Genomic DNA, 25,333 nt, shown 5'->3' with positions numbered 1-25,333 from the left:
CATTGATATGGGCACCGGGCTTTACAAAAGTAACGCAATTGTGTACATATATGTACAGAAATTTCTGTGATCCAATGAGCCTTCTTATGAAAAAAGATTTTGTCTTCTAATGAAGAAACAGCACATGAATTTGGGTCCTACTCTGTACCTTTTAACTGAATGAGAGAAAAAGATACTGTAAAATGTGAAAATACTTTCCAGTGAATCTGTCTGTCACCCATGGAAGTACCCTGCAGTGTTTTATGCTACGGTAGCTTGCCTACTTGTAGATTATTTGCTTACAGTGAACAAACTAGGCTCTGTTTTTCATTGGCACTTTGGCGACAGAGATCCATGCTGTTGCACGTTCGTATTTTTACAAGAAACCTGCATCCTCCCTGCAAGAGGGACAAAAGGGATGCGGTTCCAATTGGTGGGTCCATAGTTCCAGTTGATAAAGCTGTGAGGACGTGTACCTTTCTCTCTTTCAAAAGTCACAGCCTCTGTCCTCACTTTATCTGTACTTGATCGTTGATTGTATCAAATAGGCAAACCTATAAACTCTGTCAACATCCAATCTGATTGTCCTTCACATTGCAAATATTGGGGCAATAGGTTAATGGGGGTATGATGAAAAAGGCTTCAGAGAAATGAGATAGCTCGCTCTGTCAGTTCCAAAATGTCAGGCTGTCAGGAGAAAAAAAACCCTTCATTGTGATGCACTGGAGGTGTTAAAATCCATCATCAATCTCACCAGCCACACTGATTTTTGGGAATTTGCTTTTCTGGTTAAACTCAGGATCAATCAGTCAATTGTACTGGTAATTCACCAGGCATGGGATATTTTTAAGTACTTGTTTATCATTCAGTATCCGTTATGTCATCAGCCATTAATTACAGGGCATTTGAAGTGTCAGGTTTGCTTTTCAGCAAGAAATAACAAATTTTCCCTGACTAGAACAAAGTCTTTTTTTGGAACTGTGACTAGCTTGCTGGAGCTAAATGTGTCAGTTGAAGGCTCTAAACTGTGGTTGCAGTCGCAATGTGTACGTACATAGTTGTCCTTTGTGTGATGCACAGCATTTTGGCTTGCACAAGTGTGGTAAAGGAACCGGGAAATAATTTGTTTTGCATTTTTTACCCATATTTTCATGCTTTTTTGGTTTTATGCTGATACATATTTGCATATTCATGAGCAGAACTATGATGTCATCCAAGGCACTGAATCTCAATGTTGCACTGATTTGTGCACAGAAAATTTCTAGATTTTTTTAACCACTGCTGTGGCAGATTTCATTTTCTTTGGCAATTTATTGCTATGTAAGTATATGGCAATAATCCAACAAAAATCCTTTTCACAGAAATGTTCCCAGATAGAAAATTTTGGGTTCACAATTTGAACATGAAAACATGCAACCTGAACCATATCTTCCTGGATAAAACATCAAAGCAAAAGTGCCCTCACCTGTCCAGAAATGCTTGGTCAATTTCTAATGTTTGAAAAAGTGCACTGTTCATTTCAGGCAACGCAAAAAAGTTGTCAAACAGTCTTCATACATGGAAGAAGAGTACAGAGATTTACAAAAAGTGATTCTCAGAAAAATTCATTTCCTGGATCTTTTAAGGACAAGCTCTGCTGTTCGTTCCAGTTTCAAAGCATCAACAAATGTATACCAAATTCGTGTACTGAACTCTGCCATACAAGTAAGCATTGCTGCTTGCTGTGCTGAACATTGCTCATAATACCAATAGTTCAGTTTAATATCCCCTGAAGCTTTTATGTATAGAATACACACTACACGTATGTTATTTCTCATTCCTTTGAGCATGACTGGGATAATGACTTTGTCTCCAAGCAGACTTGTTGCTATTTTTAAGTTTGTAGCTGTGAAATGTTCCGCTTTATGCCTATGAATAGCATCATACACAAAGTAAGATATACAATGTACAAGTATACTATACAGTCTGTTTTTATGGATCGCCCAATCCGAATCAAGGTAGTGTTGGAGTCGAGTCCTCTCATCCAAGTGCTGAGTACTCCTAGTACAAGTACCGGTACACTGGTGATGAGTCCGAGTCTAAAGCACCGAGTTCAAGTACTGTACATTCAAGGCTGAGTACTAAGCCGAGTCCAAGTACCCAAGTCTGAGTGTATGTTCATGTATAACACCAAGAAGATACATACTAGACAAATGAAATACTAAATTGAACACATCTACTGTACATGTACATGTATGTATAACACTTGAAATCACTAAGCAACAATCACCTTTACAGAGCAGTTAATAATTTTAATTTTGTAAAAATGTTTACTGGTACATATTGACAAATCAATGAATTCTCTGGCAGTTTGTGTTCCCAAAGCGATATTTTTTTATCCAAAAAATCACGGATAACTGGATAGACACCAAGTCTAAGACAACCATTTGTTGCCAAAACTGAGACTGATTTACTAAAATTACATATTAAAACTTTTTACAGTAAGCTTAAACACTTAATGCTTGAAGATGTAAACTTACCTTTTTTGTCAGCAACTGTGTCACAACAGATGTAATGTACATGTAATTTTAGTACAGTCTGGCAGTATACTGTGTACAGTATTCAGCGCAGTGAGTTAGGAGCTCAACCCTCAAATTTCCCATTGATTTTTATATTGTCTGCTACACAGACAAGTACATGTACCACAATCCTGGCCAAAATTGTCGGGACACTAGTCGACAGCCATACTGGTACCTTCCCCTAGTCCCCCACTCCACCTGGTCAATATTGTCATCTCAAGCTGGAGTGTCAAATGCACATTGAGACCCAACATTGAGAGGGAGGGCTTGGGGGTAGAGGGCGCCGGGGGGGGGGGGATTGGAAGCTCAACGAGATTTTGGCCAGGATTGCACTTCTTGTTCAAGTAGTTTTAGGTTACATGTATGTGCAGGTGGATCATGTGGTCGACTGTCATTGCAACTCAGAGCATTGCCAAAGGTGAGGTTGCATGACCGGTAGAAGTAACTTGCAAATATTCAAAAATTACTAGCTGTCAGTGTTTTTAGATTTACACTTCATTTTAAAAATTTGGCCTCGTGTCTTTTTGTCTTAAACGGTACAGCATTGTAAAGCATGGATGTGACAGCCTTTCAATCTTGTTGTTTCAACTCTACCCATATTTCAGGCATTAAGTGTGATTTTGAGTCTCCCTGCTCATGGGAAATGCCTCCAGTCTCTAGCGGGATACCAGGATGGGAGATGCATAGTGGTCCTACAGACACAGCTGGTACTGGACCGTCAGGCGGTCAGAGTGATACAGGCAGTGATGGTATGTACATGTAGGGTGCCGGTACTTTGGATTCAGAGCCCCCCTCTTACCCCGGCATATTCATCTTTACTTTGTAGAATTTTTGAGAAGGACCATTTTTCAGGACAGTTTCATTTCCCCCGAATGTGAAAATCCCCTGCATGCATGTCCGAAAACCTGAGAAAGCCCATAAAGCATGCTTATTTTTCTCCACACACACAAAAAATAATAATTAAAATTGTGGCCCCCCCAACATTAGGGTTTTTATCTGCCCTTAACCTTAAAATAGCTGGGAGGGGGACAAAATCCTACCCCATGAACATTACCTCTAATATCATTGCAGTGCATTTTTGTCATGTAGGTGAGACTTAGGGATTTTCTTCATGTTTCTTGCAGTCCTTTTGAGACCAGTTTTGTGAGATTTTAGACATGCTGTTCTAGCAAAATGCAACTTTGCGAGGGTCAGCCCAAAATCAGTGCTTTTTTGCATTGCATTCTCAGTGCACCAAGGCCAACAGAATCCTACTGAGCATACAGTGCTTATTAACATACGTTGGGTACGGGCAAAACCGTTATATATATAATTAACATCTCCCCAATGCAAAAATACATCTTGAAAAAAGAATCCTACATGTACATGTACATGTATGTCAGGTTGCATTGAAACTTTACATTTGTTCTGGAAATGAGTGTCTTTGCACGTGTAACATGGTACATGTAAGTTTCAAACTGATTTGGCAATAGACAGCTGAGTTCTCTGCCCTGCTGTTCCCCCCCCCGGGCTGTGTACAGTATACCCTACATGTACATGTACATGTACATGTAGGCTCTTCCTTATACATGAATAGCACAATGCGATAACATACAGTGTACATGTAACCATGCCAAGTAAAAGGTTGTACCAGGGAGAGTACAAAACCATTTTAGAGGAATTCTTAGTCCCCAGAAGAGAACAAAACAAGACAAATATCAACTCCTATCTTCTGCGGTTACCGGTACCTTTCTCTACACGATAAATAGCCAATGCGAAATAACCCTGGTGCAGGTGGCCGGAAGCAGTTGATTTCTCTGGGCTGGTAATTACAAACCCTTTCAAGGTGATTTATGGATTTCATATGCAGAACCAGTTGCAAAGTTTCCGCTAAACTGTGTGTGTTCAAGAACATCGAAGATACAGCGCACATCATTAGAGCACTTAACAAACAGCTGTCAAACTATACATGTATGTAGGCCTATACATGGGTAATTAATCATTAACAGGTGTTGTCCAACTAGTGGTACCTGTCAAACAGAACATGCACATAATATCCTGAACAGGCATTGTTTGCTTATTAATTAATGTACATGTAGAAGCACTGAGGAATAAAAAAACATACGTATAAGTAATAGAGTTTTTGTTGTTGTTGCTAAAGAAGGTTTGGGTTTAGAGAGACAATTTCAACCAATTTCAATTCAATGCTGAATCAGTAGCATGTTTATGATTGCTTGACTACAGAGTACAATATATTTACTTAATTTTTGAAGGGAAATGATTGAGAGTTCAATCTCTGAATATTTTTGAACTTTTTTGTAGCATCCAAAATTTGAGAATGAATGTTTGTGACTTTTCTTCTGGAAGATTTTTGTAATTGCTTTTTTGGAAAACTGTTAAAGACATGCAGCTTTTGTTGATGAGCTCGGTCCAGTTTGCTTTGCCGTTACGCTATTTTAAGTTCAAAAACCCTTTGTAAAGTGTTTGTTAGCTTGGAAAAATGTCCTCTTTAATTTCCTGACTTCCCTATTGTATGTATTTTTGAAGAATATTGAATGGAAGAAAAAAAAAGTAAATTCAAGGAATACAATAAATTTGAGAGGGCTTTAAAGGCCCTGTCCTAAAGCACACCAGGTGTTGAGCTGTAAAGGTTCAGGTGTGCACATGTGTACATGTACATAATCTCAACTTTAGACAACTGTACATGTATTTCACCTAACAGAAGATGTGTATAAGTGTACGTGTACATGCACAGGTACATGGACGTGCTTGTCTCTGAGAGGCTGACACACCAGACTGACATGTTTGTTGTTTATGTTGGTTTTTCCTAGAGCTACATTTAGACGTTTTAGTCATCTTCCATTTTGCAGACTCGGGGACAATTCCCATGAAGCTCTTGGGTTTGTTTGCAGTCTGCAGCTGTCTGCTACCCCAGCCAGATTGGAGTTGTAGCAATCCCTTATTCTGATGTTGAAACCCAGAACACTGAATGTCAGGGCCAGAAATACATATCAAATTTGTGGGACAACGTGCCGCCCCAAAATGAAGAAAATTCAATTAAATTTTGCTCACAGGCATGTACATGAATAAGAAATACATTGTAGCTGGAAATGTTTGCGTTCGTTCATCGTGTCAATTAGTAGGCACATTAACAAATATTGGCCGAAGAAAAAAATAATCCAGACTAAATCAAATGACGCCTATCCAATTATTGGACACCAGACATTTTTATCAGTGTATAGTTGGAGTACTTGAAAATTGTAGACATGGCTTGCAAATGTAATGTTGTTGCTCACATTGCAGTTAATGCATGAGTGTGAGTAGAATGCAGAATAAGGCATGACGCACACACAACACTTCCTAATTCACATTAAATTGTTTTCTGTAATTGCCCTCGGAATAGCATATACCTGTACACTTGTGACATGCACCCTGATGTGTGAGTGTATAGGGCACAGTTGGTTGCCATGGGTTGACCAACAAGAATGAAAGATGTATATGTAAGTGCGCTCTGTCTGGCAAAAAGAATTTGGCATCACATCAAAAATGTTCAATATTGTTCCTCCCCTAAAAAAAATTAAATGTGGAACTACCAGTAACAGATGTTTTGAATTGTTTTAATTACAGCATAAATTTGTTTTCTATGTAGTCTGATTTTAAACATATTTTCCCATGATGCCAGATTGAGAATATGCTAAATAAAGCCATACACTATACACACTTTACTTGTTTTGTAATGCATTGTCAGACTGTGTACTCTAATGCAATAGTATTCAGGGCTTTTTGAGTTGTCACAACTTTATCCCCACACGGTGCTTAGAAATGTGGGCATAGTGTGCCCGTGCTTTTACTGGAAGGACAATCACTCTTCACCCAACCAAAGTACACTTGTAATTGAATTTCATATTTTGTAGTGTGCTGAGACAGTGTGGACAAAACTGTAGTGTTGTACATAATTGTCCACCCTCTCAGTGTCTACTGACTTTACTGCCTCCCCCCTCGGGCGCAACACTTTTGGGCACAACATTTCTGCTCACACCTGTGTTAGGGGCCCAGGGAGATTCATTGAAAGAGGTTAGTCACCATCAGCACCTTTGGATATGACAGTGGACATCCATGTAAAGAGTGACAGTCGAATATCAATGGTACCATGTGGCTGGCGCTAACAGGAATACACATTCATGTACATGTATTTTACTGGTGTTATGGGGACTTCATGCCATTGCCAAGCCTGTGCACAGGTTGTGCCACCTCGACAAGACTGTGGCTAGTTTTTGTGGCTAGTTTTGTTCATTCAGAGAGCCCCTAGTGGATAAAAAGTCATGAACGCTTATCTTGTTTGAGGTCAGTCCAAACTTCAAACCTTCTAATATGTGAAATCTTGTCTAATGACCCATAGTCAGGCAAAATCTGGCACAAGACCATTCAACTAATGACTTCAACTTATTTTCATAAGAGTAACAATCTTCTCACATGTGAATGCACTTTATCAAGTGGCCAACTTGAAATTTGATTCCAGGATGTTTAAATTTCAGAGAAAAAGTTCAACATTCCCTGTGGAGTAATGTTTTTCCAATGTTATCTGATACCGAAGCTGATATTAGAATTTGGTGCAGGATGTTTTACCAAAGTTTATGTCTCCCAGTGGCATTGTTCTAGTGATAAGTATATTTGTGTTTCAAGAGAATGGTGTCAGGAACTGCAAGTTGAATTGCTTTTTCATAGTTTCACAGAGCCTTGTGCCAGTTTGTGGAAGAATGGTGGATGGCACTATTGGCTCATTGTGTGTCTCCCTTGTACAACTCTCCCTGTCTCTATCCCTTGCTGTCTAGTTTTAGTGCTGTTTGGCCCACCCCATCTTAAATAATCCTCAAAAGCCAAGGTTCTGTGATTTCCATCTAATATCCACTGAGTAAAGATGTTGACACACTGCAGCAGGGCTGGATTGTTTAGTTTGTAGTGCATCTTTGAGACATTCCAAGGTCTCAGTTGGCACTCTGCTTCGCTCGATTTCCTTCTTTCCCCCTCAGTTGTAAATGTATTCATCAAACTATGAACCTACATTGTCCCTGTACTCAACTTCCCGTGTGAGTTATTTGGCAATTTGTAGTCACAATTACATGTTAATAGGCAAAGCTTCAAGTACCCATACACAACTGGAATTAGGTTAGTGGGTCGTTGCTGGAATTTCTACAGAATGCACAATGCAGAATTGAAAATTCTGGCAATACTTGGCAGTGTTGGCCTTGTGCATTTTTCATTAGGCCCTACTTGCCTTCAGCAAAGATGTTCATTGTTCAGGGCACCGATCATCACTCACAAATCATGAGGTGTTTGTAGTTGTTTCCTGTATAAAAAAAAAGCATTGTGCATTCAACATCGGCTGGTAATTACAGGGGAAATTCCAACATGCATTACATGGGGCTGTGGCATTTCATGCAAACCAAAATGACCGGTGAGCTATTTCCTCCCATTCTTGACGAGTGATATTTGGTAGAAAAATGGATATTTAATTCTGTGCATGAGTGACCATGAAGGCAGGAGGTCCCCACTGCAGGAAGTACGTATGCTGCTGTAGCCACCCTACATGCAGCTAGTCACAGCCCATTAGTGAATTTCTCCATCCGTTAAATGGAATGGGAAGGATAGGAAATGCAAATGGCTGTAATTAGTGATTACTACTCTAATTTAAAACATCTTTGCCTGGAAAAAAAGGAGGGGAATAAGTCCAACCTCCAACATCGTGAAGTTGTAAAATTGACTGTTGCAGAGGTATCTGATAGACAGTGTTAGCAATGTAACCTTTCTTTTATGACGTGCTGATGATGTCATGAATTTACCAGTGCCAATTTGTGGCAACAATGATCTCAAAAGGTTGCTTATGATTTGAATAAGCTTGTGCTGTTGTTGTAGGGATCACACTTACCGGTAGAATACAGCATGAATATACATGTACATGTGTACATGCAAGTTGGTGTAAGGGGAAAAATGTGGTATTAACATGTCAAACTAATAACACAAACTTGTACAACTATACACTTCTGCTCAACACGCTACCGGTACATGACTATTACCCCTGATCACCGTGCCCATCAGTGTTCCTGAAAACCATCTCCGCTCAGCTCAATCCTGCCATTTTAGGTACAAACGGCTAATCAAACATAGAAACTGCATGTACCTCTGCCCTCACAGATGCTAACAGACCACTCTCGTTTTGCCTACAACTTGTACAGGTGGCCAAACTTTGCAGAAATATTACCTTTTGGTTGGTTTTCAATTTTCCCTCAATGTTCAAAATGGACATTTCTCCTAGTGATTTTAAATAGGGCTGTAGGTTTATTTAGTATTTAGCAGTACAGTACCCTATAATAATTATTATTATTATTAATGGTTTATTTGAAAATACTCTTGCAGCCAAAGACTGAATTACAGTCAATTTACAATTTAAAGAAGACAGTAAAAATACATGGAAGTAAAATCAAGATATTAAAAAGTACATATATAAAAATGTAGTCATTCATTACGAGCTACATCAAGTAGAAAATAAACTCATCAGAAAGACATATACATGAATAAAAGAACATATTAGCGACCAATCTAATCCAACAACAGTGACAAGGAAGTGACATTGAAAACAGAGCAAAAAAACAGACATAATGAACCATGTTAACATTGATTCAAAATCAACATTACATGTATGTAAGGGATAGAGCTGCATTTGTAGTGGTTGGTCCTGCCAAAATTAAGAGACAGAGCTTCCAGTCTATTGGACACAGTAGGAATGCTAGATGATTGGCAGATGTCTCTGTAGGATCAGATTGTACAATAATAAGCTGTGAATATTACACAAAGAGCTTTACGCTGCATTTTCTCCAGGCACTCCTTTTTTAGTCCAACCACAAAACCAGAAAGGTGAAGCATACTCAAGAGTAGGCCAAACATACTGCAGATAGTCAGCTACGGGAATATTACAGTGTTGCTGAAGAAAATGTAATTTCCTGTGAAATGCTTTACACATGGAGGTATAACTTGGGTGTCCCATTTCAAATACAAATACATGGGCGTATATAGAGGGGCTTGTGGGGTACCGGAACAATGGGAAGTACCCCATAGGGTACTTGTGGGGTACTGAGACGGTACCCGACATGTTGTGATCAGGAGTACTACCAGTAATGTACATCCCCAACCACTAGGTGATGTGACACACTTCCCTCCCACAACATTAAGTAACGTTACTCTGTACCCGACAAGGATTTCACAAAATAGATATTTCAAATTTACTCAAAAAGGTGCAATGTTCAAGTGCCATTCATCTGTCACAAAATGAAGCATTTTAAATCAGGGACGTTAAGTCAAATTTCCAAAGTAGGAAAGTGAATCTGGTTCAAATGGGAGTGATTTGAAAATTTTTACTTGTTGTGTGGGAGTTTTGTACACGAGAACAAAGGGACTACCCCACAAGTGTATTAAAGGTTGCGTGTATTAGTTGGTGTTCGGACAGCTGATTTGAACTCTTTATTAATTATTCTTTTCCTTTGTAAAGATGGCCAACCATAGTTGTAGCAGCCACTTGTAGGAGAAACACAATGGTGACATTAAAAAAACAGACCTTATATATGCACTCTTGGACAGGAGCTAGAAATGTAAAAGTGACTTACCCAAGGGCAAAACATGTAACCAGCTTCTGGATTCAAACCATGCACCGATGTTGTGATCAGGAGTACTACCAGTAATGTACAACCCCAACCACTAGGTGATGTGACACACTTCCCTCCCACAACATTAAGTAACGTTACTGCAAGTGTTTTTATTTTCTGGTACTTGTATGCATACTGTGTACTACAGGGCATATGGTACCGAAGTTTGAAGTCATTATCATAAGGTAGTGACCCAAGATTTTGTTACTTATTATTGTTGCACACTTACCATTCATGTACAATGTACGCGTATAATACAAAGTAAGAAACATAGAGTAGGCAATCTATTTTACATGTAGGTCCTTCCAGCGATGCTCATGTGTGGGAGTATCGTAAAAAATTTGTGCAACTTGTTGGAGATCATACAAGAATAGAATTACCTGAAAAGGTTTGCAGTGGCCCAGGCCTCACTTTGGGGGTTGGGAGAAATTTTTCCATCTAAATTGCACACTGTGGTGTCTGCAGAGGATTGTCGGCCCAGAAACAGCACCCACTTCCACCTCTTACGGCTCACAAGCGTTTCTACAGGTGGTTGAGATAAACATGTGTTGTGTGAACCAGAAATACTCATGCCATTAATGCAGGGGAAAGTAAAAAAATGACCGGAGGAATCTAAGATTGCAAGAGAGAAATCTATGCGCTTGACTGTTTATCGTATCAGCACTGCTTCAGCATGATGGAATAATGCCACCATTTGTACTGCCACATAGATCATTAAACAAATATAACCCCAAAACCCAGATCAACCCAATAGCAGTTGTTCTCGTTCTCAGCACGGTCATTTAGGCCACACTTTTTACATTTTTGACTCTGGATTTTTCTTAAAGGAGGCAGGATGGGAAAATGGAATACAGAAAACAAAAAAGGTAAAATTCCCTCTTTGTCAAGGGAGGCCATTTTTCTGTGTCAGTTGGTTGCCAAGCAAGGAAATGGGATACAGGCAGGAGGAACTGGTTTTTTTCCAGCTATGTATTGCTACTGAAAGTTATAAATTTCATGCTTTTATTTTTGCCAATTCTGCCACTGCAATTGTAATGAATTCCACAGTAAAATAACATTAAAATTGGTTGATTTGAAAATGGATTTTTTTTTCAATTTGCATAAAAAAGGTTGGGATTGATCTTAAAAATAAATGTTTAGCCTCACTCTCAAAACATTTTTGAATCAGTCTGTAGAAAGTGTGATTGAAAATTTGTTCTCTGTTGCCAAAAGTTTGCTTGAATTCGTACCAACAACATTTCTTCTGCTGCAGTCTTTACATCCTAATAGACAATTATTTATTTGTTTCTTGCCATGCCGGCATGAAAAGCCCAATCTGGCATTAAGACTGACTGAAGACATGCTGGCCTAATTTCTTGTCCACTAGAACACTTTCCGGAAGTGAGATTTCTGTGAATAGATACATGTAGTGAAGTGGACCTTATTTGTTCTGTTAATTGGGAAGGGTTGGGAAGCGTTGGGCTTGATGCCATGATGGGATCTGCTCAGTAGACCAAAGGCTGGAAAATCCAAGGGTTCATTAGTCTGGCAAATTTCCTACAGCCGGGCATTCATCAGTCCGAGAGTGAGATTCATATATGTAAATGGAAGCAATTTTGTGATACCCTCAAGGTTCAGTAGTCAGAAAGTTTGATGATCCGAAGCTTGATGTTTCCTCAGGTTATAGGCTACCGGACTCTAGTTCAGATTTAAGGTTAATCCGCCCAGAGATTCCGAAGTTGAAAATCAACCCAAGGTTAGTTTTTTTGAAGGTTCATTGATCTGAATTACATGTACATCCAAGGTTCGAAACTTGACTTTTACTTCCCTGAAAATTTTATATTGTCTTTTAGTGCTGTTTCAATGTAGCGTTGCTATCATTTTATCTTGTTTAACAAATTGAGTTGGTATCAAGTATAGACCAATTGCTAATTTATCTTTCCTCCATATTTGCCTGATACTAACCATGTTTGGTTGTGCATTGATGGACTTACATGTATTTTAATGCATTCTCATTTTTGTGATCCAATTACCTGAAATATTTACAACTTTTCAATGCGGACAAGGGGCTAGGTCTTAGAAAAATTCATCAATGAAATATGTGCATCATCATATGGCCTTCATCAATGGAACAACAAATTAGATGGCGATTAATATTAATGTTTGTCATCTTAGGCAGACTGCTTGGCGTACTTTTATTAATGGAATATGCGAAAGGATACAAATTGTCTTATTTTGAGTGTCCCATTTAGAGCTTTGTTATGCAAAACATTTTCAAAATATATGTACACATAGCATAGTATTTTCAAATTTTAAAATATTTCAAATCTGTATACAGTAGAAGTTATGCATGTAGCCATGATAAAGTTGTGTATTGAATTAAGAGATGTGTGCTGGTGCATGTACATGTAAGTTACATGTACATGCTTAAACCTATGAATTACAAGTGTACTAATAGATTGCTGGTTTTGATATTTTATCTTACAAAGTTTTCATTTTGTGAAATATTGTATGTACATTAATTGATTCCATTAGCATGTAAATGCAAGAATATTTTACCCTTTCAAAACCAAGATTATTCAATGTCAATTTGGAGAGTAGTTCTCACCATGGAATAAAGTCGCATCAGTGAACAAATCCTCATAGCACATGGAACAGAAGCAATTGATTACATTACAGATCCTAACAACTTACAATGTAGGTACATTCATATGTAAAGGTTGAAGTGTTGGCAGATTAAAATGACAAAATTACTCCAAATAGTAAAATTAAACCTGACATGTTGCAACTCTGCACTCTTGTAGCTCAGACATAGTGGTCTTCATTGTGAGCAGAGTACCAGTACCTGATATTTAAACCACTTCACATCCGTTATAAGGCCATCTCCCTCCACAGCCAGTTTTGGGTCACCTTTTGAAAGTTTCTCAAGATATTATATATATATATGTACAACCTCTCTCCTGATGCACCGTGATCCATTTACATGCACTTTCACCACTTCTTTTTTGTTGAAAAGCAAACAAAGGTACAAGGTACGTGGATGTAAGATTGATTTCCAACATGACACAGCGTGAAGAAAGCAAATTTTTGTTTCTCCCAAGAGACAGAACTAACCAAATAACTCCAGAAATGTTGACTTATTCTTGGTGTTTGTAATTCTATATATCCTCTTGTCGCCATGGCATTGAGACATCCTGGCTCTTCTTGTTGCCATGTTGTGAACAGGTCGATACTTGAAGATGGGAAGGCAAATCGGTGAACTGACAGTGATGTTTCTATGTTGATTTATGTTGTCCCATAGCAAACCCTGCTTTTCTGCCTTTAAAGGGGGCCATCGGGAATGTCCAGTGAAATGGTCGGATTTTGTCTGCAGTCTGAACCCAGCCCCATATTCTCTCTGTGTTATTCCACCCATTGGAGTCTGAGAACAGACAGCAAAAGGTTGTTTCAGATATTTTGCTTTGTAATGTATTGACAGTCCCGCCATCTTCTTACTCAAGCAGGACTTGTCCAATGTCTTTACCAACTGTAAAATTGCACTGTAAGTTGATCTACCATGTACTGATGTACGTAGACTTCACACTAAATCAGGACTTTTCAGCTGGCAAGGTAGCACCATACATGTAGCTGTGCTTTCCTCTAGAACCAATCCACTTCCTTGAACAAAGTCAAAACTCGTACTTTCTTTCTTTCCCCCCCCTCACCTTCCTTCCCCTGTCCCTCTGCAGTGTCCAGTAGCTATCTGTATGTCGACGCAACCGCTAAAGAGAAGGGCACCCTCTCACTCCTCATCAGTCCTCGGTACTCAGAGAGTGGTCCTCAGTGCAACCTTCATTTCTTCTACCACATGAGTGGCAGCGACGTGGGGACATTACGAGTGATCCTCATCTTGGACAGGCGGAATGTCACCGTCTGGGAGAAGAGAGGAAGCCAAGGAAATTGGTATGTTACATTAATTTGACAGCCCCTCCGACAACTCTCTCTTGGCTTAGTTGTATGGCTAGTTGAGCTCAGGTTGCAAAATTAAATATTACTTTGTGATGTTGGCAAGTAATCGCTCCTTGGATTTGTAAGTTGAGCCCTTTTGAATAACCTACGGGAAAATATCACTCTGAATGTTTCTTGACATCAACTTTACTTTGTATTGGTGGCATAATTTTGGAGAATGTGGGTGGGAAGGATGTATGCCCCCCCCTCCTAAGAATTCTGTGCCACACTGGTTGACCCCCCATTCAAAATTTGAAAGGTACTGGCACGGGCGCACAGCCTTATGGTATGTACTAGCCATTTTTTGCTTCCTTTCAATGCCCCCTGGGAAAAAAAAAGTGTGTACCCCCAGATGTCCCAACTGCTCCAGTTGCATTTACTTTGTGCTGATATGAGTTGGCTTTAACTTCGCCAAATCCCCCTCTCCCACCAAAACAAAAGTGTTTCCCTTTTTGTCACAATGTTGTCACTCCAATAGAAGAGTTTTGAGTGATAACATTGTTCTCATATCTTGCTTTCAGATAAGAAAGTGCACCTCAAACATAATCCTTCTGGCTCTCCCAGTACAAATCAAGTTAATCGTAAATAAATGTACACACGATACACAATTTGATGTGAGTTACATTAGAGAAATTCCATGATGAGAAAGCACAAAGCAGGTATTAGTAAAGACCGACATCCATCTTGGAAAAGGACCATGTTGCAATTTAGGGGCTCCAAACACAAGTCTCAATTAAAATACAGTTTACAGAACAGAGGATCAGACAGCAGGGTCAACAGAGACACTATCGCACCCAAGGGAAAGTCTTGTCAATTCCAGAGCAAGTGCTTGCACCACAGGCACTCTTGTCAACACTCATGTGTTACTGGGATGACAGTCCGTAAAGACAAAATACATGGTTGCCAATTGGGGGAAGCGTCATCAGTTGGCAGTTCCTACTCCTCGACACCTTTTCATCATCACCACATGTGAAGGGTTACGATAAAGCGTGTCTATTTGCGCTGCTATTAAATTAAGAAGTGCTAGGTGAAAAGGTTAATGTGAGTGTGATCAAACATGAATTCGTGTTGTACATGTATCTGTATGGCTTTGTAAGTTGTCTGTAGAAGTGCCTGTCAGCCAGTGCATGCTGGTACTTGGGTCATTCCATGAGGTTGGGATACAATTTGTGACGGTGTCAGTTGTTACATGGGTTCTGTAAAAATGAACAGTTATTTTCCTGCGTGTGGATTCCAAATTGACGTTGTTATACGTGTACATCTTGCAAGGCTGAATACCGAGGTGTGTTATTTTTACAGAGTAACTGTCCAACTCTACAGGTCATGACAGGTGGTAAAAGTTCCGGATGTAACAAGGACAGCGTCATAAATGGTGCCCCAACCTCATGGAATGACCCATTTGCAAATTAAAATACAAATGTGATAGAATAAAAAAGCAAGATACTTGAGATAAGAATTAACTCACATATAAAGGATATCCGATTAAATTAAACTTAAAATAATAAAATAACATTTAAAGTAAAATATACACAGCACAATTTGCTAGGTTTGTGTTAAAAGATCATTCAACATCGATTTCTTAAATACATCAAGAGATGGAGATGATCTTATGTCAAAATTTAAGGTGTTCCATGCCAACAAACCTTGTACAACCAGACTATGCTGATAACAGCTTGATTTGAACTCATGGATCATTAGTAATTCAGCTGCTGATTGTCTGGTTCCATGTCTGTGGGTATTAGAGACTTTTACAGTGTGTTCAGATAGCTAACTCGGAACCAGATTATTTATACACGTATCCATGAAAGCCACTAAAAATGAATGAATCGTTTCTGCAAGGGGAGCCATCGTAATTCATCAAATAGTTCGGTTCCCGATGAGTCAAGCCCTTTGTTCAAAGTAACTAGCAGTATACTTCTGCAATTTGACAAGTTTATCAATGTGTTTTTGAAAACAATCAGACCACAGTAATCAAAATGAGGTAAAATAAATGTGTTATAGAGAAGTTTGAGAGATTGAATTGGTAGGTATGGTTTGACATCCCAAGGCTTGCCTGAACTGTACTCACAACTTTGTCAACATGTTCAGACCAGTTCAGCTGCTCGTCAATAATTACAGCAAGACATTTTGCTTTGACGACCCGGTTCAGTGCGTGATTATTAAACTCTACCTTTAAGGAAGTTGCTGTGCCTAATGCACAGGCCTTTTGTGTCTTGATCGACCCCTTGTTGCTCAGGATGACACACTCGTTACATTTTGATCTGGGCCATCTATTTTTTCTCCTTAAATTTTAGGTAATTTAGAGCACCTCCAGTCCTGATTTAAAAACTGCAAGTAATTCAAAAAGTAAAGAAAGACTTGTACAGACTTCTTCTTTGTCAGTTACCTGGTACATGTACATCTACCTGCTGGAATGTAGTCGCTCGCTTCATAATCAGGGCACAGTTTCTGTAGAACAGTCTTTGAGAGCTGTCGAGACTCATTCTTGGCGTGAGTTTTTCCTTTTCTATCATTTGCAACCCTTACACTGCTCATTCTGTTCAGCATTATTTGGTGGGAGACAGTGACCGTTGTCACAAGTGTTGCTCCAGCTGGACTTCTGAGGACACTTCTGGGGGAATATAGAATGGCTAACTTACTGCATGGGAAAGATAAATGCTAGTCCAGTTCTAAGATTGAGTTGTAGTTCTTTTCTCTTGGTGGGGATTTGGGGAAGGAACTTAAACCATCGTGGGCCTGCCAATTGCCTGTAAAGCATTGGGAAAATGTTAGCAAAGTTGGTTGTGATTTTTGGGAATTCAGCTTTACACTGTTAACACAGGATGTGCCATGTACATACATGTGTACGTGAACAGTAATATGTTGGATATGCATTATAAACAGTGGTTTCCTACTGTAATGTCCCTTCTGCGTGTACATGTACCGGTACATGTATGTACAATGTACATCCACCATTTGGCTGCTAGGAATATTCACACAAAAAATATCCACCTCAATAGCTCTCCCCCCAACCTGTGCCCAGTTCCGGTGGTGAATAGCGCCGAATCATGGATGGAACAGGAAAGTGGTCACGGATTAATAACTTTGACCTGTAAACAATGGCTTGTTGCCTCCTCCTTGTTGACGCTTCTGTCAACCCCCCCCCTCCAACAAGGTGATTGGCTCGGATGTGTGCCGGAACAATTAAAATTGTATTGGATTGTTGTTCGGTGGATTGCATCGGGGATCAATGGCAGCAGCTGAGCGGTACCATTGATGGCTGGATTGAGGTCAGGATCTGCCGTTGTAGACACACACAGTATGCAGGTTCATTTTGTGCCACTGTCATTGGCAGCCCGGCGATTTAATAGTGAGCTGAAAAGCAAGCTCTTAATTCACCTTAATCCACTACTGGGTTTTCTTTATTTAGCTAATTTTTGTTGGTAAGTTTGGTAGTGAGAGAAGCCTATTGTACGGTATTGTGGTGAGAAAAGTTAATGTAGTCTGTGTTTTATTTGATTTGGATTTTTCAGTGTCCAAATCCTATGTTTGAATAATATGCCTTGGCAAGAAAATCAGGGAGAGGTGTGTAAATGTGAAATTTGGTTTGAGTATGAATCATGTACATTAGGAGTGACACATTGATGCATGTGTATGGGCAGAAATGGGATCACGATATACATATAATCGGCAAACCATCCATTACCTGTATGTGGACTTACTTGTGGGGCCCAGTAATTCTTGTAGTCAAGTGGACGGTTTGCAATATCAACGTCAATTTTTGTCAGTGTGTCAAGCCCCTCACATCACTCATTTGATAAATTCCCCCCCCCCTCACCCCTGATGACCACCCAAGTGGCATGCTAGTACCAGTATCTCAAGTTGGCAAACGATGCATGCAAAGTGTCCATAATTGAGTTCTGGCTAACCGTTACTACATGTATAATGCACATGTAGAAATCTCTCAGTGTAAGCATTTGCGGATCTGTGTGGCATTTGCGGATCTGTCTGTTTGCTTGAAAGAAAAAATTGCAATTAAGCAAGGACATCAAAGTTTAGACTATTTTGATCAAAAATAAGAAAGTATACCATATTTTGTACTTTATTCTCAGTATATTTCATTGGTGGTGTAGAATTCAATACGGTCAGAATACACTTGTACATTTTCTCATGGTGCGAGTATGTTTGCTCTAGAAATAAAAAAGTAGAATGCACATGCATTCACTGCATTATTTAGTGTTCGGAGAGTGCATTGATATTTTCTGGCTGCAGGCTTGTCATCGTGTACTGTTTACTCAACAGCTTTGCATATTCAAACCAACCCCCTTCTTGCCTCTGTCAATAAATGCCCAAGGCTGAGAGCCAAGCACAGCACATGGAACAATCTTTAACCATGTCCCAACTTTTCTCGTTTGTCCAGAACTTTGAGTGAATAATTTTGTCTGCATTTTCCCTCCCCCACCCCTTTCCCTGTCCTTGTGAAATCTCTTCCCCTGGAGCAGGTGGCTAGGCGATGTGCTGGCCCTGGGGAGACTGAAGGAGCCGTTCCGTGTCATGTTTGAGGCGGAGCATGAAGGAGGTGGCGAGGCAGGTGACCTGGCGGTGGATTCCGTGGAATTGAAGGATTGTTCCCCAGGTCAGTGACTGTAATGAGCCGGCTCTTACCTACAGTCAAGATCTAGAAAAGGTTTCAACCAGGGAGTGCTTAATACGTGTTAAAGTGGATGGGGCAAAGGGGAAGGTGTGTCATGAGGGGCATCTGGAAATGTGCCACATCCCCTGATTTGGCGAACTCTAAACTCACCAGCACATTGCCTGAATCAGAAATGGCAATCTACAATACTGTCTCGAATTCAAAGGAAATATCCTTCAAGGGACCCTCAATGTTCCCTCCCCCTTTTTCCAATCTAGACTCTATTCTATGATTTCATTCTGAACCCTTCCAAATTACCTGCTACGTGTACCATCCCATTAAGGGTTTCAAATGTATACAATATGCTCAGTGATTGGACAGAAATTGGGCACCCCACAAATACAGTCTATTGTAGACTTTTCACCTGCATACATGTGACAATGATGTAGCATTCTGTCATGGATGCAACAAGGTTTCCATGTGCCTGGGGGATGGAATAATGTCAGGTTTTATAGAAAGTTTTGATTCATTTGGCCTTGCTTTCCAAATTGTTTTAACCGCACCTGCATATTAAAATACATGTTGGTAAATTGTGAGAAAGGTTCAGTAACTGAAACTTCAAGAACATCCTGAATTCAAGAGCTCTCACGAGATTGCACTCAGAAGTCAATTACAATATACGTTTGGAGAGACGCGATAGATATGTAGAAAGACATGATAGATAGTTTTGGGGACCCCCAATAATGAAACACTCGAAAACAGAAGTGTCTACTTCTGTGGGCTCTTTCAATTTTTTCCCAATCAGGGGAAATTAAAATCTTAGATTGGAAGATAATTCAAACTGGGTGCTCACAAGGCATGATTGATTGTACAACACCGACAGTGTGATCAAAGAGTTCTACAGGTCCTCGGAATGAGAAATTGGAAACACGAAAGGAAAAATGAAGGCAGAGGTTTGTTTGAAATTTGTTCATCTACAAATTCCAGTCACATAACCCATAATGCATGCCTGCAAAGAGTGTATCCGTGGCATTGAAACCTCCCCCATGGACATCTATTGCCATCTTTTCTAACCCATTCGATATGTCACTGGGCATGAGTCAAAAGGTTTTGGAAGTAAAGTTTGCTTATTTTTTAAATGTTGTCCCCCCCATGTTTTTAGGTAAAAATGGCGGGAAGTGGAGAATTTCACAGGCTGTAAAGCAAGTGGAGTATGAAATGACTGAATAGCTTGTGCATGTTTTGTTACTACATGTATTTTTATAAAACATGGTTGTATTGTTCTCAAAAAAGGTCACGTTTTCAATACACGTGAAAAAATCTTATGTTTTTCATTTACCACGATTCAAAGGCAGTAATGCAGAATACTTATAAGCGTATTTAGAAATTAGAATTTTATTTGCTGAAGTGACAGGGTCTCAAACAAGTGAGCTCTTCCGAGTTCAAGAGAGGGAAGTTGGACATTGCCTCTGTGAAGTTTTAGACCCGCCGGTTGTTAACCAACAGTTTTCATCCAGCACATGGCTTCTATGTGGCATACCCAAAAATGTGCCAGTTCAAATTTACCCCTTTTTGAGTTCCTTACAAATTTTGTTCACACCCTGCCTTGAATTTGTCATTCCTGTGGGCAAGGCCTTTCCTATAAGTTACATGTAATTAAAGCATTTTTCACAAAAGTGGCCACAGAAGTTTTTCCTTCACACAATGCTTAAGCTTTTGGGAAGCGAACTTTGTTATTTTTTGCTTCCATAGATCATTCACACAGCCAAGGTTATTATTGACACAATGGCAGCCGGATAATCTTTGATGCGGAAAGTAATCATATTACGTGTTGTATTTCCCAGGGATAATAAGCAGAGAGGGGAATATTAATCCCAACGTCCCTGAATCGATCAAAATCCACTGCCATGCTCTGCAATATTGAGGACCCTCTGTGTGACAGAGAGGATGATTGGTTACCCTGGAAAAGTGGCTGTGAGGGTCACGTGGTTATTTTTGGTGTGTGAGTGGCATGGACATCTTGCTTTGTTTACCTGGCACGTGGTGGCAATGGCGTTGAAATTGCTGGTGGCCAGCTTTCTCTCTTTGTGCCCGTTGAGGGAGCTCTTGTGCACAGAGCTGTAGAGCCTGTGGCCGGTTTGGTGTAGTGCATGCCCAAAACGGAGCACCCCCGAGGTCTTTCCTAACAGCGTGCAGTGTATTTGCGCGAGCATGAGGTCTGCCTCATCAGCTCAGCCGTATGCCAATTCAAGTTGTTCTCATAATGACCTTGCCTTTTTGAAATACCAAACTGGCTAATTGTTTGGCTTTTAATGCTGGGTTGTAAGTTTCTTGCAAGGCACCTGTATATGCACTCATTGCTTACATCTGCTCTGTGGAAATACACATTTATGGTAGCTGCTAAATTTAGTGACCAATGAGAAAAATCCAGCTTACTTGTAAGTATTAAAGTTACTATAGTTTCTGAATCAATAGGTACAGACATCAAAGCTGCGTTCCTGTTGGACATTGAGAGATGAACATGGTTTGGATGAACAGGGTTTGGCCAGTAGAATGAAAACATAAGTCCAGTGGTGACATCTTGAGAAGTTATATGTATAACAACCCAGCTGAATGTCCTTACAGAATATTTCATGGGCTTTTTCTTGAATTTCCATCATTTTAAAAAATGAAGGAGGCATTAACTACGGTATCAATAAACTTTCATTTCACTTCTTCATTAGAAACAAAAATTGTCCCCCAGATATCCTCGGATGCCAAACTTTGCATTCGCTGCGCTGGTGTAATTTGCTTTTAGGGCCCCAGATGTTTACTGTTGCCACCCACTCATGAAAGGGACAAATATCTCATTTGTCTCCTGCGTTAACAAATGCCATACTCTGTGGACATGCTGATTGCTTGCATCCCTTTTCTACTCCATCTCAAAACAAGTCCCGTCAAGCCCAGTCCCGCTGTTTGAAATTAGCTGTCGGAGTAATCTTAAGCCTCCCTGTACCGGCGTAATTGTCAGGGCAGCAAATGCCTGTAAATGACCTCGGCTCCATGTTTAATTCAATTGCGCCTCAAAAGGAGCTCCGTCTTTGCTTTGGCCGGTTTACATTTGGGGCCTCCAATATCTATCTACCATTGTCCAACTTGTATCAATTTCTGAGGGATATTGTTTACTTGCTGCTTGGGGTGCGGGTATTGGCAAAACAGGGGGCTGCTGAATTTGAGGATGACATTCCATTTGTTTTGCTGTCCAAATATTTGTAAGCCGGCTGGCATTTCCAAATCATGAGATGTCAGAGAAGTCAGATAGATGTGTATATTGAAAGCACCACCCCCTGGTACGTGTAGCCGTAAAGTAATCTTATTAGATAAATGTTTGTAGAGATGAGCCTTTCTATTATTAGAGACTGCAAAAGTTATCATTCTTCATTATCTGTGTACCCACAAGCCTTTTTGCCTGTCAAAAATATTGCATGTCTCTCCGCCTACAAGTCCTTTGATCCTCCGAGATACTTCAAGCTTGCATGTTCACTTTTGCACCGAGGGTTCATGGTGTAACTTGTCAAAACCTGTTGGAGTAGTCCTCTTGCGAGTAGGCTATGCCCCTCGAAATCCTTCTTCACAACCTCCAGTGTTCTAAAGGGCAATCAGTTGGGCCTCTGGGTCCCAATCCAAATTTGTTTTGTTTGGTCCATCAGAACCCTGCACTCAATAGTGAAACTCACTGTGACAGAGTTTTTATACACGCCCAAATAAATGTGATCAAAGTGACTATTTTTCAAAGGTGCTCTGAAACATGACCCTGAGCATCATGTGATTCTGCTTGTAAGGAAATACATGTGTAGTCTACATGTACCTTTGGCAATAGAGCTCCAACACGTTAGTGTTTGGACTTACTCTTTGATGTTATTGATGTTAGTGATTTGAACCAAGTCAAACCAGTAATTGGTTTTGACAAGTTTGTCCATGCCTTGGATTGAATTAAACCTCTGAATTTTATGCTTTCTTTTTTTTTTAATTTAAATTGTCTTGAATATTAAACAAGAAGCTTTTGAAAAGAAGGAACAAGTTTGAAACCACTATCAGAAATTATTAATGTGGGCATTGTAGGTACCGTACACGGCTACATGTAGATGTATCTTGGTCACTACCCTCTCTGTAAATATTAGCTCTGATGGTTCGTAAGTAAGTACTGCATTAATTGAGCTATAGATCTTCTTACAAGTGAGCCACAGAACATTTGCGACAGTGTGTTGGAGCTGTGCTGTAGCATGGCAGAGAAATGTGCCTGTAGTGTGCACTGATTTCATCTCTTATTCCGAGCCAGTTTGTACATGTAAAATTGCCTTTGACTTCCTTAGAGATTTTCATGTAAGACTTGAGTACATTTTTGGGTGGGGACTCATCAGCTCAGTCTCGCTGTTCAGAGACTTCATTTGAGTAGTTTGGAGATAAGGATAGGAGTGAAATTACAAGTCACTAGAATAGATATTGCTCGTTGAATCTGGCTGGTGGCGAGTCGTTGACAGAACTCAGCGTAATCACTGTTACAAAACACAAAAATTTCTTGAGTTCAGGAAAAGGATACCAGTGGTTAGCTCATGTGATATTATATTGGTTACGATTGGTTCCATAGCCGATACATACATGTAGGCCTACATGGTATGTCGGCGTACCACTCATGCTTGCTTTGTCCTGCCTAAAAATGGGGCCGCATTTTACTGTCAGCATTACGAGATTGCCTTATGCACATGTCGTGCTTTGTTTTTAGTTTCAGATTTGCATTCTGTGCAGCTGTCCAGTTGTAAGTGGGTCAGATGTCAAGAGATGAATTTTTTATGAGGGAATTCTTAACCAGCAACCTCAGAATCTAAGGAGCGTGCACCCATGTCTGGCCCTTTGGCCCCTGGGGTTTGTTCAGTGCATGGAGGTCAGTTGTGAGGATGCATTCATTACGCCTTTCAAATGAGAATCTGTCGAGTCTGTTTATTTCTATTTTAGGGTTTTAATCGTGGATTTGTTTTATAGAATGGAATAGGAGCAGTTGTGATAGCTATGCCTTTCTGTGATAGATCAATCTTTTTTCTTACAGTGTCTGCCAGGGACAAGATCTTACATACAAAAGACAGTCACGACTCAATATCCATTTACATGTATGTCTTGTTTTACAAATTGCATCCTGTTATTGCATGTGATTTTACAGTAGACTGTTGCCAGAGAACATCGTAAATCCTTGATGTGAGTTCAGTAGAGTCCACCAACATCTCTATAATTGCAAATGTGGCATCACACCCATGCTCTAGCATTTCATATCATTTATCGTCACAAACCCAATATTTACAAATTGTTTGGCACCTAGAAACTGGATAGGCATTACAGTTTTCGAGTTGTGGCGGCCAATTTCTTTGTTGTGCAATCTTAGAGTGTTTTTGTTCTTAATCCGTTCCACAACTTTCTATTTTCATAATTTTCTGCTCAGCACACGCAAGTATTTTTCTCATAGGGGAAGAAGCAAATGATTGTTTTATTAGCTGTGACATTTTCCCTTTCCCCAGAGTTTAGGAACAGTCCTACATTAATCAGGAAGCTTTAAAATTGTAGACATGCATTTGTTTAAAAACATGGGACTACTGACTTGTACATGTACATGTATATTAAATAACTGTAAGTACATGGATATGATTGTACATTTATTTTATTTTTAACCAGTGCCAGATCAAGTTTAAACAAATGCTACATGTACAAACAGTTTTTCTTTAGTTCATTGATAGTATTAGATTTTCCAACCTGTAATTTCCTCCATACCCATGCATTGGGAACCTGTAATTGTACGGTTGTCTCCAAGAAACCTTTGGAGCAAACCAGCTACTGGCAGTGTCCGTGTGTACATGTATATATATATATATACAGTTGTTTGTCTACTAACTAACCTAATTTGTATCCTCATGTTGAATTGAACATTAGCTGTAAACCTTGAAGTGAACATTATAAACATTATATGCAATATCTTTTAACAAAGAAATCCATAGAAAACTTCAAGGTTGGTTAGCACAGATGGCGCGTTGTTTGCTTTGTAATGTCCACCTTAATGTTGATACTACATTACTTTCTAAAAGTGTTCCCGAACAACCATGCAAAACAGGTGGTTTTTGACAAGCATTACAATTTCTTTATGTAGTCCATTAATGCTGACTAAGCTCACACCCAAATCTGTAAATTGCATCTGATATGCCCACTAAAAGGGTTTCGGAGCTCAAAATCTACTTTTTACAGGGTTGGTTGGATTGGAATGACTCAGATCACTGCTCTTTGCCAAATGACTTCCTTGTTAATAGCGTAGGCCTGAACGCCACCTGTCACAGATAACTTTGTGTGGAGTAACACACAACATCTAGCAACGATTACGAGAGCAAGTTACACATCAGTGAATGTTTCATTGTCGCAGGCTCTATTCTGCCTCTGAGAATTCTCGCATTCTAACAGTCACACATCGGTGGTTGATTTGACGGTATTGCAAAACACACGCAGGTATTGCAAAACACACATTGGTG

At 39.7% G+C, this 25,333-nt stretch overlaps 1 protein-coding gene across 3 annotated transcripts in view; it reads left to right on the top strand.

Moving 5' to 3' along the window:
* The window catches only part of LOC110975206 (ALK tyrosine kinase receptor-like), a 74,965-nt gene that overhangs the window by 21,924 nt on the left and 27,708 nt on the right, over positions 1–25,333 (top strand). For all 3 annotated transcript variants that reach the window (XM_022227463.2, XM_022227464.2, XM_022227467.2), the window contains 3 exons: positions 3,143–3,286; positions 13,921–14,134; positions 18,661–18,794. In XM_022227463.2, the coding sequence (XP_022083155.2) occupies positions 3,143–3,286; positions 13,921–14,134; positions 18,661–18,794 (492 nt within the window). The remainder of the gene's footprint in view (positions 1–3,142; positions 3,287–13,920; positions 14,135–18,660; positions 18,795–25,333) is intronic.

The sequence above is a fragment of the Acanthaster planci genome, linkage group LG01, assembly GCF_054643075.1.
Source record: "Acanthaster planci isolate LZ-2023a linkage group LG01, COTS_SCS, whole genome shotgun sequence".
NCBI classification, from domain to species: Eukaryota; Metazoa; Echinodermata; class Asteroidea; order Valvatida; family Acanthasteridae; genus Acanthaster; species Acanthaster planci.
This window is presented reverse-complemented; position numbering and strand designations above follow the sequence as displayed.